General features: G+C 32.5%; 2 protein-coding genes across 2 annotated transcripts in view; one reads left to right on the top strand and one right to left on the bottom strand.

Annotated features, from left to right (window-relative positions):
* Window positions 1–6723, bottom strand: part of LOC106085804 (probable serine/threonine-protein kinase DDB_G0282963) — a 41895-nt gene extending 35172 nt beyond the window's left edge. Inside the window, exon 1 of the mRNA XM_013250227.2 lies at window positions 6208–6723. The gene's annotated coding sequence lies outside the window, so the exon portion shown is untranslated. The remainder of the gene's footprint in view (window positions 1–6207) is intronic.
* A 2351-nt stretch (window positions 6724–9074) lies between these two features.
* Window positions 9075–15287, top strand: LOC106085922 (large ribosomal subunit protein uL22). Its single transcript, XM_013250409.2, has 3 exons — window positions 9075–9171; window positions 9416–9512; window positions 14622–15287. The coding sequence occupies exons 2-3, from the start codon at window positions 9432–9434 to the stop codon at window positions 15099–15101; spliced, it is 561 nt and encodes a 186-aa protein (XP_013105863.1). The 5' UTR covers window positions 9075–9171; window positions 9416–9431; the 3' UTR covers window positions 15102–15287.
* The last annotated feature ends 2618 nt before the right edge of the window (window positions 15288–17905 follow it).

The raw sequence follows: 17905 nt of genomic DNA, 5'->3' as shown, positions 1-17905 counted from the left end.
AAAGTTTTGGGAAGATTGGTCAATAAATGCGCATGCATTGGCTCTAGGAGTGTAAGCCGGGCTATCTATATATGATTTCTATGAAATTCACCATTAATGTCGAGAATCAAGAGAAAATCCCTCCTGCAAAATTTCGAGAGAATCGGTTAACAAATGACCACTTTATTGCAGTATTACTGAAAATCGGACGAACATATATATCGGAGCTATGTCCAAATCTGAACCGATTTCTATGAAATTCACCCGTTATTCCGAGAGTCGAAGGATTATCCCTTCTGCCAAATTTCGAGAGAATCGGTTAACAAATGACCACTTTATTGCAGTATTACTATAAATCGGACGAACATATATATGGAAGCTATATCCAAATCCGAACCGATTTTTTCCAATTTCAATATGCTTCGTCTCTAGGCCGAAAAACATGCCCGTACCGAATTTGAAGATGATCGAATGAAAATTGCGACCTGTAGTTTGTACACAAATTAACACGGACAGACGGACAGACAGACCGACAGACGCACTTAGCCAAATCAAATCAGAAAGTGATTCTGAGTCGATCGGTATACTAATCAATCTTTCTTTCTTCCTTCAAACCTTCCTTCCTACAAACAAATGCACTAAGTTGTAATACCCTGTACCACAGAATGGGTTTAGGGTATAAATATTGTAGTATGAACGCCTTATTTCTTCTTCTTTAATTCCATTCAGGTATTAAAAAAGAGCAGCAGAATAGTTTTGAACATCTTAGCGTATCTAAAGCCCTTCATTGCTATTTTTATAGTCTCTTCATAGCTATGCCACATGGAAGACCTGGCCTCCTGTTGTAACAACTTTTAATGTCTATTGCTACTTTGTATGTTGTTCTCCGTATTGGAAATGAAGCAACACTGCGAAGACGACGACGATGAAAGCGATGAGGAGGAGAAAAACACACGTTTGCCATGGTGTAATTCCAAGTTTATTTTTAAAACATAGCCCCATTAGGAAGAGATTCTGTACTTAGCGAAAGCAGCTAAGGCATAAAATTCGGCCCGAGTAAAGCACACAGTTCAACTTTAGACCATAGTCGCCCCAGACATCGTCAGAGACAGGCAATAAAGATTTCCAATGGGAGACACACAAGATAATAATGAAGTAAATGAAGAGGATGAGAAAAAAATAAAACGTTTGGTTCTAAGTCATATCTCACAAACATAATTGTACATTTGAATCTTATTGAAAGGGAAATTTTAAATGTTCCCTTAACGAGTTGGGTTATGTTTTTTTTTTTACTTCCGTGGTAGCTGCAATGCCAATGTTTAGATTCTTTCAACTCTTAGGAAAATCCAAAGTAAACAATCATGTTCTTACGTTTTGATTTTGTTTACAAAAATTCGATTGTGAATTGTGCCCACAGTATTAATCCTATGTCTGGTAATCATAGATCAACTCCAAGTATCCCACAACTTAAAAAAAATGCTCACCCCAAAGCCACAAAACACCACATATGGTAATGTTTTCAACTCTCCACATCAAAGATGGCCATATGTTTTGGTTTTGCTTGCAACGAAAAAAACTATGTAGCCTTGGTATTTGTCTCTCTTTTACCCCTTTCCAAGATAATAGGAAATCTTAAGACAACCTGTATGGGGTTTGTTTGGTTGTCTAGGATATTGGTTTTAAAGATTTGCTTGGTTTCCGTTCTTCTAAATATAGCAACTTCCGGCTCTGAGATAATCTGTCTGCAATTTAAAGGTGAGCCTTATGAATGACTTGTACTATACCCCTTTGACAACTGAACGGTCCCCGAATGTATACATTTCACTGAAATAGGATGAAAACAAGTAAAAGTGTGATATGTCAATAGCGCCACCATTTGCCCTGTTATTGGAGCTTTAGCAGGTTTGGAGACCATAGTAAAAGTCATAGTCGAAATTTTAGTGAAACCAGATAAGAATAAGCCCTTTAAGGGATCGCGAGACCGAGAGATATATCAGATTATGAACCGATTCAGACCATATATGGTAAGTAAATCGGATTATAATTGCGCACTCTAAAGGCTTAAGAAATCAAGATCTGAGATCGGTTTATATGGCAGCTACAATATATCAGGTTGTGAGCCGATTTAACCATACTTAGCATGGTTGTTGGAATTCATACAAAACACCTCATACAAAATTTCAAATCGGATAAGAATTGCGCTTTCTAGGGGCTCAAGAAGTCAAGATCCAAGATCAGTTTGTATGGCAACTATATCAAAACATGGACCGATATGGTCCATTTATAATCCCAACCGACGTACACTAATAGGAGGTATGTGGGCAAAATTGCAAGTGCCTAGCTGTACTTCTTTGAAACATACCTCCATACCGTATACCTCCATCCTATGGTGAAGGGTATAACGTGTAAATGCGAGTAGCTCCAGAAACTTCCGTTCGTGGATTTTGAAAGTCGTAACAAAAGTTATAGCGAAAAAAATGTACAGTGAAAACGTGCAACATTTTCTCACACTAGCGGGTCAAGAAATCGAATGGGAAGATCGATTCATATGGAAGCTATATCAGTTTGTAGACCACCGTAGAGCAGAGGTTAGCATATCCGCATATGACGCTGAACCCCTGGGTTCGAATCCTGGCGAGACCATCAGAAAAAATTTTCAACGATGGCTTTCCCCTCCTAATGCTGGCAACATTTGTGAGGTACTATGCCATGTAAAATTTCTCTCCAAAGAGGCGTCGCACTGTGGCACGCCGTTCGGACTTGGCTATATAATGGATGCCCTTATCATTGAGCTTAAACTTGAATCGGACTGCACTCATTGATATGTGAGAAGTTTGCCCCTGTTCCTTAGTGGAATGTTCATGAGCAAAATTTGCAAAATTTCTATATCAGTTTGTACACCCAGCCGCCATACTTGGGGTGGTTGAATGACCATTGTTAAATTGACCCCTTTGGTTCGTAAAAGTGAATCAACGCACATATGTTACCAAAGCAAGTACAAGTGGTCATAAATAAACAACATTTTGTGAATGAAAAGTTCGAAATTGTCCACAACCGTTCCAATTCTGACAACGTCTACCGTACAGTTTCTTTAAGATCTCAAAAAGTTTTTGTATACTGCTGAGAGTCGAGCCATGATTGTTTGTCATTGTATCACAGACGCCTACTACTACGAAAAGTTTTAATATAATAACAAAAATTCATAATTATTAGGAGAATTTCTATGACGAAAAATTTGAGAATATGGTCGTTCACGAACAAAGTTATTATATTTATGAAATTTTGATTCATACTTGTAAGGAAAACTTTCATAACATTTAAAGATTTTCATGATATATACAAAATTTTTTTAAACTGTGCCAAACAAGGAATTCTGTTATGACTTCAGTGCCAAGTATGATTGGAATCAATCAACAACTGATAAAGTCCCCATTAAAACTGACTTCTTGAGCCCCTAAAAGACAAAATTTTCATCCAATTTGACTGAAATTTGCCGCAACGATTTCAACATCCGTGCTAAATATGATTCAAATCGGTTTATAAGCTGATATAGCCTCTATATAAAATGATCCCCGGATTTAGCTTCCTGAGCCTCTAAAAGCCTAAATTTTCGAAATCTTTCTTCACTATTAGTGGGTTCCTCACTTTCCAGTTTTTGCACCCTTCAGTAAGAAGGTCTGTTATGGATTTCTTACGTTGTTACTTTTATAAACCTCGAAATGTTTGTCGTCCGTATAGTGGTCTTTTAGTTGTTTTTGAGATTTTTTTCAATATTTTCGTGTTTTTAATTTAGGATTTTTGCTGTTAAATTGCTATCATAGCCGTACTAAGCTCGTAACAGAGCGCTGATAAGTGATAGTTTGGCTAGAAAAATCACATCTCCAGATGCCACGGTTTTCGACTTCCCCAGGCAATGTACTTTCCTTCTATTTAGCATCAAGATGGTAGTTTATATATAAAAACTCAGCGATTTCTTTCTACCTTTCTTCTGGAAAATTGTGAACAAAACTAAACGTCAGTATTTTCGCCTTGACGTCATCTCCAAGTGCAGGCTTTTAACGATTTGCGTTTTTCTAACCCCTGAAGCAAGAATAAAATCTCGTTTCTACCTCTCTTGGCTCTGAAGGATCGACGACAATTCTAGATTCACGATGTCGGACTTCCAAGCACTTGTCGGGTGGACGATAACCATTTACATTGTCCCTGGGACATTTTCATAGAAAATTTTATAGAAATTAAATGTAATGGGGAGATTTCATAGAAAATTTGTCTTTAGAAAAAATTTCACAGAAAATTTGGGTTTTCTTCACAAAACTTAATGAAGCCTTAAAATAGGTTTATTTGACAGATCTATAAATGAAATCTGTCAAATAAACCTATTTCAAATCTACATTAAGTTTTGCGAATAAGGTCGTTCGTCTTTCAAGAAAATTTCACAGAACACAGTGTTTAGAGAAAATTGGAAAAAAAAAATTATTTAGAAAATTTTTATAAATTTTTGTCTTTGGTGTAAAAATTTTTATCATTTGATACAGTTTTTTTTTTTTTTTTGAAATGTTTCCTTTAAAAAGGTGGGACTAGAAATTTTATTTTTTAAAACCGAACCTTAGTGGATATCATGTAATTAACTACCAAACTTACTGTGGTGGCAAACACAGGAAATAAAACAAATTGCTGCAGCTCACTTCACATCCCAAATCAGAAGGAGAAAAAATGTGGCTTCTGTCACTATGCATCAGTTGATGTTTAGTAAATGATTCTTGTTACTGGTGTTGGTTTCTCAAAACCAATCGATAACAATTAAATCAACAACAAAGCTATATATGACCAACCATATTGTAAGCTTTTGAAAATGCAAAAAGGAAATAAGAGAAAACTAGAACACACACACACACACACTGCCACAAAAATGTAGTAAACACAACTCAAACTCACCTACACACACGCACTCACAATTCAATTATGGTAGTTAACAGTAAGTACGATTTGAAACGAGGAGTTGTCAAATGGCAACAGAGCAAAGTAGAGATAGGCAGACAGACAGACAACAGATAGACAAAACAAAATACTACCACTTCAACAGGATACCAAACAAGCGCGCATTTGTGTCTGATGTCAACTGGAAAACGACAGGAATCCATCGAAAAAAAAAACAGCAACAACAACAACAATGAGACGAGTACAAAACGAAATGATGACGAATGGTAAGAAATATGTATTGTCAATTAAATATTGACTTTATTTGGAAATAGAAATAAAAGGGGAGCAATAGAGAGAGAATAAAACCAGCTCAAGCTAAATTAGGCAGCAGGCAGTAAGGGGAGGAAGTAGGAAAATGCATGATGAAGGCAAGTTAACCCAAGTACGGAATGAATAAAACCGCATGGTATTTGGGACATAGGGGGAAGGGCACAACAGATAAAATAGACTTGAAGGGAAGCCCAAAAGGAAGACAAACGAGTTGATGTCATAGTTTGAAATAAAAATGTTAGGAATAACAACAACACAATATTGCATTTGGATATTAAGCCAGAAAGAGATAGAACAAACAAAAGAAGGTTAGGATTTCTCTTTGTATATGCTTTAAAACTGAGATTAAAGCCCATTGCTGAAAAGAAGAGTAAAAGAGATGGCAAGAGAGAGAGAGAGAGAGAAGTATTTTTTTGAGAATGAGTTTTAATCCCCGTTATTTTTTTTATACCCAGAAGCCTGAGGGGAGAGCCAAACGTAGTTTATTTGAGAAACCCGATGAGTTTGTGATGTTTGTCTGTCTATTTGTTTGAGTGTGTGCAAATGGCAATGGGATGTTGTTCAAAACCCTGATGATGACGACACTGATACACTCACACACACATATATACCATTCACAGCAGCATTCCTCACAAGTTGGGTTTAGTTTGCCAAATCTGAAAAATTGGGGGGTGAAAATCTGCAGCTCACATTCATGCACACACACACGCACACAAAAACTCAGGGGGCAATGACAACAACAAATCCTAATGCTACCATGATGGGTGTGTGTGTCTATAATACAGACTTGAGACAGATGTTGGCTTATGAAGTCTGTATTGAACGTAGATTTTGGGATGTTCTTATGTTATTTTTCTTGAAAGGTGGTGGAAAATCCAAAGTCCATAAAAACTAGGACATTACTTATCAAAGTGATGAAATATAAAATTCTTATTGGAAATTGAAAAAAAAGAAATTAAAATACAAAGAAAGACTTACCAATAACAATTTTCCTAAAACCTGGTGGGTTGATTGATGATTTTCCTTGTTTATTTGTTTAACAATTATAACGCTTCAACTTATCCATCAATTTGACATACACTGCTTTATGCCACAAAACACAAACAAACATTAAATTTTTTTTGGAATATTTTACTTTTTTTTGCTTTAATTTGCTAGCTTTTAGTTTAATCATCTGCTGTATTCTTGCAACTCGTCCAAACACTACACTACTACACTAAATATAAAGCTTTTCTTATCCTTTAGATTTCTGTGTTTTCCTTTGCTCATGCACGCATACACTAACTCACACAGAAGATTTACTTCTCCTTGCATCACGAGTTCACGCTTCACTTCGTTGTATTGTAAGCGCGTTTTGGCTTCGTCCTTTTTTTGTTCCCGCCTTTACAAACTCATCTTTGGTTTCAGTGGGGTTTTCTGGTTAGTTTAGGGCTTAACTTCCAAAAGTAGCTGTTTTGCCCATTACGAGATTTTTTTTCACCCATCTGTTATTGTTATCCAAATCCAACCCCCTAGTCAACAATGTTGCCACTTGTTTGTTTAATGAATGTGCCTTGTAAGAACAGTTATTGGAAATGTATGGTAAATGGTGAATCGCACTTGGAAATAAACGCTATGATTTAGTATGTGTATACATATGTTTTTAAGTGCGTTGTTTATGATTTATTTAGCAATTTTTGTTGTATTTTAATTATAAAAAGACGTCATCACTTGTATAAATTGCCATTGTTGCTGTCGCAAAAAGCTATTCTGGATCTTTACACGCTGAGATAAGTTGAACTACAAACCATTATTTAAGGTGCTATTACACCTTTTGTATCCACGTGATTACGTCGAATAGAGGGCACTCTAATCGGCATGTATGCTTATATGTATTGTACTTTTTTATAGAAATGTGTCTACATGTATGTTCGACGAAATAAGAGTTCGTTTTAATCGAAGGAATTCCATAATTATTTCAAAATCTCTTTTTCATATTAAATGTTTCGTACGTATCAAATGGTGTGTAAAACTTTAAAAGTTGCCAGATTTGAAAATATATATGAGAATACATATCGTTTAATATCATCTTAACAAAAAGGTGAACAAATGCTAAGTTCGGCCGCATAGCTCAATAATTAATAAATGACCGAAATAGTGGAGTATTATTAAAAATCGAGAAAATACATATTAGGAGCTATATATTAATCTGAACCGATTTCATCAAAAATCCGTAATGGTAGAAGTCATCAAAGAAGACGTGGTGCGAAATTTGAGAAAATCTGTAAAGAAATATTCTGACACATGCTCAAAATGTGAAAATCTGGTTATGCATGTATTTGGGCACTATGTCCATAGATAAAGTTATTTTTTCAAGTTTCTATAGGCTATGTCTCAGGGTTAAAAAATGCCTGTCCCAAATTTGAAGACATAGCTATATTAAATCGGAAAGTAATTCTGAGTCGATCGATATACTTATCAAAGGGTCTAACACTCTTCTGAGATCTATGAAGGACAAGTTCTGGATTAATTACCAATGTAGGCTTATGTAAAAAATCTGTTGGCAGGATTGACATGATATGTTTGCCTCAAATAAGTGTGGCTACTTGCAGAAATACCTCTATTGTGAATGGCAAAATAAAATTGTACCCATTATGTGCACAAATCTTAATAAAATATATTTAACTGCTATGGCCACACATGTTGCACATTTTAGTTATAAATTTTACAAATATTTGCACTTTTTTCCTCGTATTGTTTTGAAAGGTTGGCAAATAGCGTTACCACTTCATAGCAAACAAACATACTTGCACTGGAAATTTTTTTGCGTGATATTTTTGCCCTTCAAGGTTTTAATATACAGTAATAAAATAAAATACAGCAAATAATTGTTAACAATTTGTTGTACAAACATGTTGTGACTTTGCGCTACGATACGTAATTCGTAATTTGTTTTGATGTTTTTAAACTGCTTTATCGATCAATGATATGAGACGCCATATACTTCAAATTAAAAACAAATATAGGCCGGTATGCAGCTCTAAAGGTGGCATCACACTACATGTTCTATTAAGTTAATTTGCACACATAGTGCGATTTTAATAAAAATAGCACATGTCTTTTTCAAAATAGCACTGTTACTTAATAAAAAAAGTAACAGTGCTCTATTCCTTCTGACAAATACATAAAGAAAACTGCTGTTTTTGTTGTAAGTTGAATGGATGCAACCCCATATTAAATTGTTTTCATAACTTTAACAATTTGTAGCCACATTTTTAGGTTATTTCATAGAAAATTAAAATACAAGTGTTATAGCAAAAATTATGAATCGTATGTAAATTGACATTTTTGACAAACGTAGTGAAATACCAATTATACATAAAAAGTGACATGTCATAAGACAAGAGCATGTAGTATGATGGAGCTTTAAGGTATTTTCGTTGGTTTTGTTAAATTTTTAGATTATGTCATTCGAAAATAATATAGAGCTGCGATGGCAAATATGATGAATCGTAAGTACATGTGAATACAAAAAGTGATATGTCATAAGACATTTACATGCCATGTATTAGCGCCTTAACCTTTATCGATTTATCTTGCTACATGCCAAGTAAAAGCGGCTTAAGCTGAGTACTCTGTTCAGCTTTTCAGGCGGAATTCTGTCAAATTCCATAAAAAAAATCAAAAAAGTAGTACTCTGCTTATAGTGAGGGGATTAAAAAAATCTGTTTATTTATTTCAAACATTTTAAAGTATAGCTAAAAATCTTTAATAATCATTTTACAAAACGTTTGGAAGCTGCATTTCAATCATTTTTTTCAGGCAACTACTTACCATCATAGCGCTAATATGGCATCACCATTCTCTGCTGTCACCAATGCCAACCCTGTATTTGCACGGCCTTACCCTCCTTTTGGCAGCTGTCAAAAAAGTTCTTTTCCGGTTTAATTCACTAAGAAGAAGGTACGATATTTCTAAAAATACATAAGAAAAATTCGAAAACATCACGAAAATACGCCAGAAAACTAATTAAACTAAAGTGTCATATCATACTCAACACTATATAATGTTGAATTATAAAAATATTATAGAGTTTAAAGCAAGTGATGTACCAGATATAATCAAATGAATTTCTCTCAAACCATAGAGTGAGCTAGTGAAATAATACTTTTTGTATTTTGTTTATTTTTTTCTATGTGGCAAGCAGAAATTAAACACAAACCATGGGTCGCTACTCCAGGGAACCAGAGACAGCCGCCAAGGCTTGCAAGGCCCGTGGACCAAATCTACGTGTGCATTTCAAGGTAAGTAAAGGCTGTTGGTGGCTGATGATAACAATTTGTTTGTGGCCGCGGCAAAAGAAAACATGCAAAAGCCAAAGTGACAGTTGTGCTCGTATGTGTGTGTGTGTTATTAGAGACGTGTGGTCGGTCAACAAATGTTAGTTTTTACAAAGTGAGGTTAGATTTGATGGTTTTTTCGGAAATTTCTAAAGGATTGTTTATTATATTTAACGGATTTGGCATCTTAAATCAGTGCTGAGGCTTTTCCATGTCTTTTGTTAACTTTTGCAAAGATGCTAGAGCAAAAAATGATGCATTCCCAAGGGTATGTAGCTTTGGTTGACCAAACATCAGCAGGATATTGGGGTATTTGCTAAAAATACTATCCTAATATTCTTCTTAGTTTTGGTTACAGCTTTAATTATTTCAAATGTTTATAGTTTCGTATTTTTAGTTATGTGTGGCATAGTGGCAAAAGTGTAGTTTGTAGTCATTATGAGAAAAAAAGTAATTGTAGCCCATCAAATGACTTCAGGAAAATGAATTCAGTTTCCTCGAGAGGCTGGAAACCATGCATCCATTATCATCGAGGAGTAGAGAGTCTGTCGACCATTGATGGACTTGTCCCTGAGCGATCGAGTCTATGCTCCGGAACGACTTTGCTCCCTAAAAAGAGGTCTTACCACCCTCACATGCATGTATGGGACTACAACTGCAACATCATCAAGATGTATGAACGAATTTCCCAGGACCATCATATAAGCCAACAGCAGAATGACTTTCCGCATCCATGAGCATTTGTTATGGGATGACTTGTGCTGGACATTTTGTCTGATCTCCATTTTTCCAGCGTTTTGAGCGCTTACATGATAACACGTAAGCCACATTATACTTCCAATGGGGAAATAATGGTATACAAATATGAAAAGATGATTTTATGGATCTTGGAGGCATATTCTAGAACATAGAGGTTCGTATATCCCTTGTTGTTGCCAAAATGACTGAGGTCCTGTCCCTTAAAGGTGTCACCTATCGCTCAGAGGCATTTGTTTTCTATCCGTCTGGGACTACGTACGCGTCGCGATCTCATAGTTCCCTTAAGGATTCCATCCTTTCGAGGCATCACATATTCTCTAATTGTATCAAAAGTTTTTGGAGTCTCAGCTTTTTAACTTATCTTGGGCTGGGACTGGAACTAATTTTCGCGTTTCTGAAGTCACTAAGGGGTATATTTTTAATGCAAACTACACTTTCCGGGCCATTTTTTTTTTTTTTCTTTTTTTTTTTTTGTTAGAAACTACAGCATTTTTTTTATTAATTATTGAGAAGATTTTTTCAAAAGATTCTCATTTGCAAAAGATGCTAAGATTAATAATTACAGATAAACAGTGTCTGGATCTTAAATCATTAGCCTTAGACACTACCTGTCCTGTTGAACAGCCTTACAAATCCCATAGTAAATTTAACTGTGAGGCATTTCGCAAATATTTGATAATTTGTTTATTCAGTAGAATTATTATTTTGAAGAATAATGCCCAGACTAATTTTTGACAGATAAACAGTGTTTAATGCTTAACACGATGAGCCTAGACACTACCTGTCCTGTTGAACAACCACACAGCAGACCACGTAGTACAAAATTCAGGCATATTGTCAGTAATTTGATAAGTCGATATATTCCCAGACTTATTTCAAACAAAAATGCCTAGATTAAACATTTTGACAGATAAACAGTGTTTAAGACTTAGAACTAAGAGTTTAGACACTACCTGTCCTGTTAAACAATAACCAATAAAACACACACACACAAACATTAAATGCCTGGAAGCAATTTTTGGTATTTTGTTTTTTTGTTTCAATTAATTATGTATGTTTTTTCATATTATGTATATTGATCTTTTATATTTTGTATTCTTTTTTTAATATTGTAGATTTTATATTGTTGTATATTATATTTTGTATATTTTGCGTTTTATTTTTAATATATTTTTATTTATTTTTATTTATTTTTGCTCAAATTGCTTTTACCTATATTTCATATAATTTTTTATCTATATTTTGTATATGTTTAATTATTTTATGCAATCGAATATTGTCCAACACAGACCATTCGGTAATCTGTTTCCATTACAAATAGAAAATCAAAACACCCTTATTTAAAGTTAGGCAGACAAAGTAGTTTTGCTTTGTAAAGGGTGATTTTTTTGAGGTTAGGATTTTCATGCATTAGTATTTGACAGATCACGTGGGATTTCAGACATGGTGTCAAAGAGAAAGATGCTCAATATGCTTTGACATTTCATCATGAATAGACTTACTAACGAGCAACGCTTGCAAATCATTGAATTTTATTACCAAAATCAGTGTTCGGTTCGAAATGTGTTCATTCACCGTAACGTTGCGTCCAACAGCATCTTTGAAAAAATACGGTCCAATGATTCCACCAGCGTACAAACCACACCAAACAGTGCATTTTTCGGGATGCATGGGCAGTTCTTGAACGGCTTCTGGTTGCTCTTCACTCCAAATGCGGCAATTTTGCTTATTTACGTAGCCATTCAACCAGAAATGAGCCTCATCGCTGAACGGTGAATGAACACATTTCGAACCGAACACTGATTTTGGTAATAAAATTCAATGATTTGCAAGCGTTGCTCGTTAGTAAGTCTATTCATGATGAAATGTCAAAGCATACTGAGCATCTTTCTCTTTGACACCATGTCTGAAATCCCACGTGATCTGTCAAATACTAATGCATGAAAATCCTAACCTCAAAAAAATCACCCTTTAATAGCATCTGACTGGTTTACTAGATCGTAATTTCGTTTTGTACCTATTTGTGGTTCATATATATGTATTTAACTTATATATAAGTTTCTTTATTCGTTATTTTTTTATTTATTTGTTCTTCTAATTTGTTTTTTTTTTTTTAATTGTTTGGGTTTTTTTGAAGTTTTATTTCAATATTTTTAATGTTTAAATGTATTTTAATGTTTGTAATATATTTTGAAAATATAATTTTGAAAATTTTAATTTTTTTTTATTTTTATTATAAATTTCTTTTCTGTTTATTTTTTTCTATTTATTTTTTTCTATTTATTTTTTTTTCTATTTATTTTTTTTTTCTATTTATTTTTTTGTTTTTTCTATTTATTTCTTTTATATTTTCCATTTATTTTTTTTTTTATTTTTTCTATATATTTTGTTTTTTATTCTTAATATTTTTTATTCTTTTTATTTTTTCTATTTAATTTTTTTTCACTTATTTTTTTATTTATTTTTTATTTTTTTCTATTTAATTTTTTTTCACTTATTTTTTTATTTATATTTTATTTTTTCTATTTAAATCTTTTCACTTATTTTTTTATATATTTTTTATTTATTTTTTATTTATTTTTTATTTATTTTTTTATTTATTTTTTATTTCTTTTTTTATATATTTTTCTATTTATTATTTTTCTATTTATTTTTTTTTATTTATTTTTTTATTTATTTTTTTATTTACTTTTTTATATATTTTTTTATTTATTTTTTTATTTATTTTTTTATTTATTTTTTTTTTATTTATTTTTATATTTATATTTTTATTCTTTATTTATTTTTTATTTTCCCATTTGTTTTTTTTTATTTTCTTATTTATTTTTTTTTATTTTCTTATTTATTTTTTTTATTTTTAATTTTCTTATTTATTTTCTTATTTTTATTTTTATTTTTTATTTTCTTATTTATTTTTTTTTTATTTTCTTATTTATTTTTTATTTTTTTTATTTATTTTTGGATTTATTTTTTATTTTTTTTTTGATGTTTTTTTTTATTTATTTTTTGATTTTTTATTTATTTGTTTTTATTTATATTTTTATTAATTTTTTATATTGTCTTTTATTTACATTTGTATTTAATTTCTGTTTATTTTTTTATTTATTTTTGATTTTTTTATTTATATTTGATTTTTTTATTTATATATGATTTTTTTTATTTATTTTTGATTTTTTTATTTATTTTTGATTTTTTTATTTATTTTTGATTTTTTTTATTTATTTTTGATTTTTTTATTTATTTTTTAATTTTTTTTTTAATTTTTGACTTTTTAGTTATTTTTGGTTTTTTTTGTTTATTTTTGACTTTTTAGTTATTTTTGGTTTTTTTATTTATATTTGATTTTTTTTTTTATTTATATTTGATTTTTTTTATTTTTGTTTTTACATTTTATAATTTTTATTTTTATTTTCATTTTCATTTTATTTTGTTTTTATTTTTATTTTTTTTTTCACTTTTTATATTTGAACTATTATATATTTTTTATTATTAGTTATGTGTTATATATTTTTTAAAAATTAATTGTGTTTTGTATTTTAATTATTAATCATGACTTTTATATTTAAAATTATTATGTTGAAATACTTTTTGGTTTTTTTTCACATTATTGCTGATTTTAATTATAAGTTATGTACTATATATTTTCTTTAAGTTAGTTTATATTTATTTTTTTAGTTATACTTTTTCTAGTTTTTTTAATTAATCATTTTTTAGCTTTTTAAATTCTTATTTATTTTTTACAATTACTTAATTTTTTTTATTTATGTTTTTTTTTAATTATTTTTTTTTAATTATTTTTTTTTAATTTATTTATTTTTTTTAATTTATTTATTTTTTTAATAATTTTTGTTTTAATAATTCTTTTTAAATTTATTTATTTTTTTTAATATTTTTTTTTTAATTTTTTTTTTTTATTTTTTAATTACTTTGTTTTTTTTAATTATTTTATTTTTTATGATTATTTTATTTTTTATAATTATTTTATTTTTTTATAATTTTTTTTATTTTTTTTATAAATTTTTCATTTGTTATTTTACTTATAGTTTTTATAATTATTTTATTTTTATAAATATATTGTGTTTTTAACTATTTTTTTTAATGAATTTACTTCCTAATATTTTTTTTTTTTAATTTTTTTGGAATTAATTTTTTTTCTTGTTTAAATTATGTTATTTTGCTCCAAGCTTCTCGTGAAAACGAAGAATAGCACACAGATTGGAGCTCAAAGTTGCAGCCTGTGTGGTATTCATAGTTATCCCGCGCCGGGTTTGTTTTATGTCTTACTAATTTCTGTTTATTTTCCCCCTTTTTCAGAACACCCACGAGACTGCCCAAGCCATCAAACGTATGCCTTTGCGTCGTGCCCAACGTTTCTTGAAGGCTGTCATTGAACAAAAGGAATGTGTTCCCTTCCGCCGTTTCAATGGTGGTGTTGGCCGTTGTGCCCAAGCCAAGCAGTGGAAGACCACTCAAGGTCGCTGGCCCAAGAAATCCGCTGAATTCCTTTTGCAATTGCTCCGCAATGCCGAAGCCAATGCTGACTACAAAGGTCTCGATGTTGATCGTTTGGTTGTCGATCACATTCAAGTGAATCGTGCCCAATGCTTGCGTCGTCGTACCTATCGTGCTCATGGTCGCATCAACCCCTATATGTCCTCACCCTGCCACGTTGAGGTTATTCTTACCGAAAAGGAAGAAATTGTTGCCAAGGCCGCCGATGATGAGCCCGCCAAAAAGAAGTTGTCCAAGAAGAAGATGCAAAGGCAAAAGGAGAAAATGATGCGCTCCGAATAAGATGACATCGTTTGCGCGATGTTAGAGCGTTAAGTTTCTTTTATGTGTAATAAATTTTTTTTAAATTAGGCGTATTGTTGGACAGTTGAGATTTGTAATGCAACCTACAAAGAGCTACGTTCCAAGAAAAATATGTATGTTCAAATAAAAAGATCGCTTTTGAACGCTGTTTTTTAAGAAATGAAAGCAAGGAACTTTGAATTGACTGAAGGAGGAAGGAAAAGGGTAATTGGGAAAAACTTTGAAACAAATTTGAAATTTACGTGGTAATGTGCAGGGATGCTCAATTTAGGTCTTGTTTATGGGTTCACAAGTTTGCAGTTCCAGATTCCCTAAAGCATGGAGAAAACAAATCAGCCATAACGGTTCATAAATAAAAAAAAAAACATCTTTGAAGTTCAAGTAAAAAGTCGTTAAAGCATATAAACATATGTGTAAAACGTCGACAGCCTTAAATCTTTCCATTTTAACTTGGATAGGTTAAAATACCTTTCTTTTAATTGTATGATTGCATTCAAGTGTATAGTCTAAGTATATAATGAATCTTAGTTGTTGATGTTGTAACAGTGCGTTGTACACTGAGGCGGCGGCCTTTGCCAATGAAGGACTTCATCGAGTCAATCCGGTACGTACAACCGGCTGCCATGGGATTAATGGATGTTAGTATTTCGCAGAGACATACTCCGCAAGCAAGCTCGTTCCGGTCCAATGGACCGATCGCCGCGGAAACAGAGTGGCCATTGGTTATTTAAAGGCGCCAATAACTCGCCTTGCCATATCGAGTATCATAGGCACTCAATATTTGTGCAAGAGCCGGTGCCACCCGATATACTCGTTATAGGTCATAGTGGCAGATTACACACACATCTTCCTACAGTGCTAAAAGCCTGAGTGGGGTTCAATCCAGGCGAAAATATTGGAAAAACTCCTAGAACTTATCTACGAGGTGTGAGTTCTCATTGGCACGCCAATGTGTCTCAGTTTAAGAGGAGGTCCCTTATTATTTAGCTTAATATTGAGGAGTCTTCTCGCGGTTCCTTATTGGGGAATCAATGTGGGAAGATTGGCTTTTTGTTATAAAATACTGAAGAAAAGAATGTATAGAAAGCATTAAATTTAAATGATCTCGAGTAATATATTCGAAAAATTACGAAAGGATTTTATAAATTAAAATAAAAGAGCACAAACAGACAAACCAAACGAACCGGCCCGTCGCTGTGCTGTAGGTCAATGTGGCCTACGCACAAAAAAAGCACTTGCAGAGACATTCGAGTAATGTTTATGTGCTTTGCTGTTCTAAGCATTAATGACTAGTTTGTGTCACAATAGAGGAAAGTAAGCGGTCGATTATGGATGGTCTCACAACTATAGTTGCCTTGCCAGAAGGCAAAACCATGAAATAAAAATAAGTAAAAATTTGGAAATTTTTCTCGGTTTCATTCAATATCTGCGTTTTGAGCGCTCAGCTACTTATTAAATTGGAAACACTTATGCAACTTAATACAGAAATGGAAATTTCTGGAAAAAAATTGGCTGTCGGCAACTCAACTGATGTTGGGTTTCATTCCATAATCGACCCGTAAGTCTTTCTGCTCTCTTATTGCGCTTGGGAGAGCTCGAGGACTTATTGAGCCCTTTTTCCGAAAAAACGTGCTCAATATTCAATACACCGCACTCAATAGGCGTTGGGAACGTAGAGCATCTAATTTAATTCCACAAAGGTGTTGATGAAGATACATGGCGTATCAGAAGTCGCGATACACCATGCCAGTCAGTGTTTTGCCAACATCATGCCAAAATGTTTTGACAACAGCACCAAAGATTTTAGGAATTTTACAAGATATCCAAACTGATTGGTCTTCTTTTCTAATTAACCCACAATTTAGGTTTAAACATGTGTGAAACTGCCACTTGCATGAATCGAAACTGTGCGTGCCACTTTTGCACGCACAGTTTCGATAGGAAGACCAAGCAGTTTGTAAATCTAAAATTCCTAAAATCTTTGAACAGCACGCACTTGCAAATTTTTAAGTTCTTTGTTATGCTATGCCCGTTTACACTGCTCTTTAAATGCGGATTTAATGGCTTGATCATCTGTGTTTTCCCTTTATAAAATCAGCTGACTAGAGCCTTAAATCCGGATTTAATGAGTAGTGTAAACGGGGGGTTAGAAATAATTTAACAAAATTCGTTTTAAGCTGAATTAAATAGTCAAATCGAATCTCTTTTCACCAACTCTTGTATTTATTTTTTCAATCTGGCGAATAACAATGAAATTAACCTGAAAGCAACGCGGAAATTGCGAATTACTTTTGTGAATGGGTTAATATAAACACAAATTGTGAATTATAAACATTTCATAGCCTGCTTTTAGGCTGTATAAAAATATATTAGCAACGACACAAACCGTAAAATCATACATTCACAATGACGTTCGGCCTTCATTTCCATCGCTATCGCATAAGAGGCATTGAATTCCTACAATCAAATCAAACGGATGAAAGGATGTCCTTCTGATGGATGTGTTCTGCAGCGCCATGCATTTTGGCCTCCCTGTCTTCGAACCCAAGGTGTTGATGATAGCCATAAAGCTGATTTTTAAAAGCAGTCGCTTTCCATGGGCCGAATTACCGCGTACGTGAACGAGAACACCGTTACAAATTTCTCTATTGTGAATTATGTATTTCTCTATTGAAAGAGAATTTTTGATATATAAGAACCCATCGATCGATTTATAAAGTATATTACATTAAAATGTATATAAAACTGGTGTAACATTCATTAAATACGAGATAAATAGCATT

The sequence above is a fragment of the Stomoxys calcitrans genome, chromosome 4, assembly GCF_963082655.1.
Source record: "Stomoxys calcitrans chromosome 4, idStoCalc2.1, whole genome shotgun sequence".
Lineage (NCBI taxonomy): Eukaryota > Metazoa > Arthropoda > Insecta > Diptera > Muscidae > Stomoxys > Stomoxys calcitrans.
Note: the sequence above shows the minus strand (reverse complement) of the source record. Positions and strands in the feature narration are given on the sequence as shown.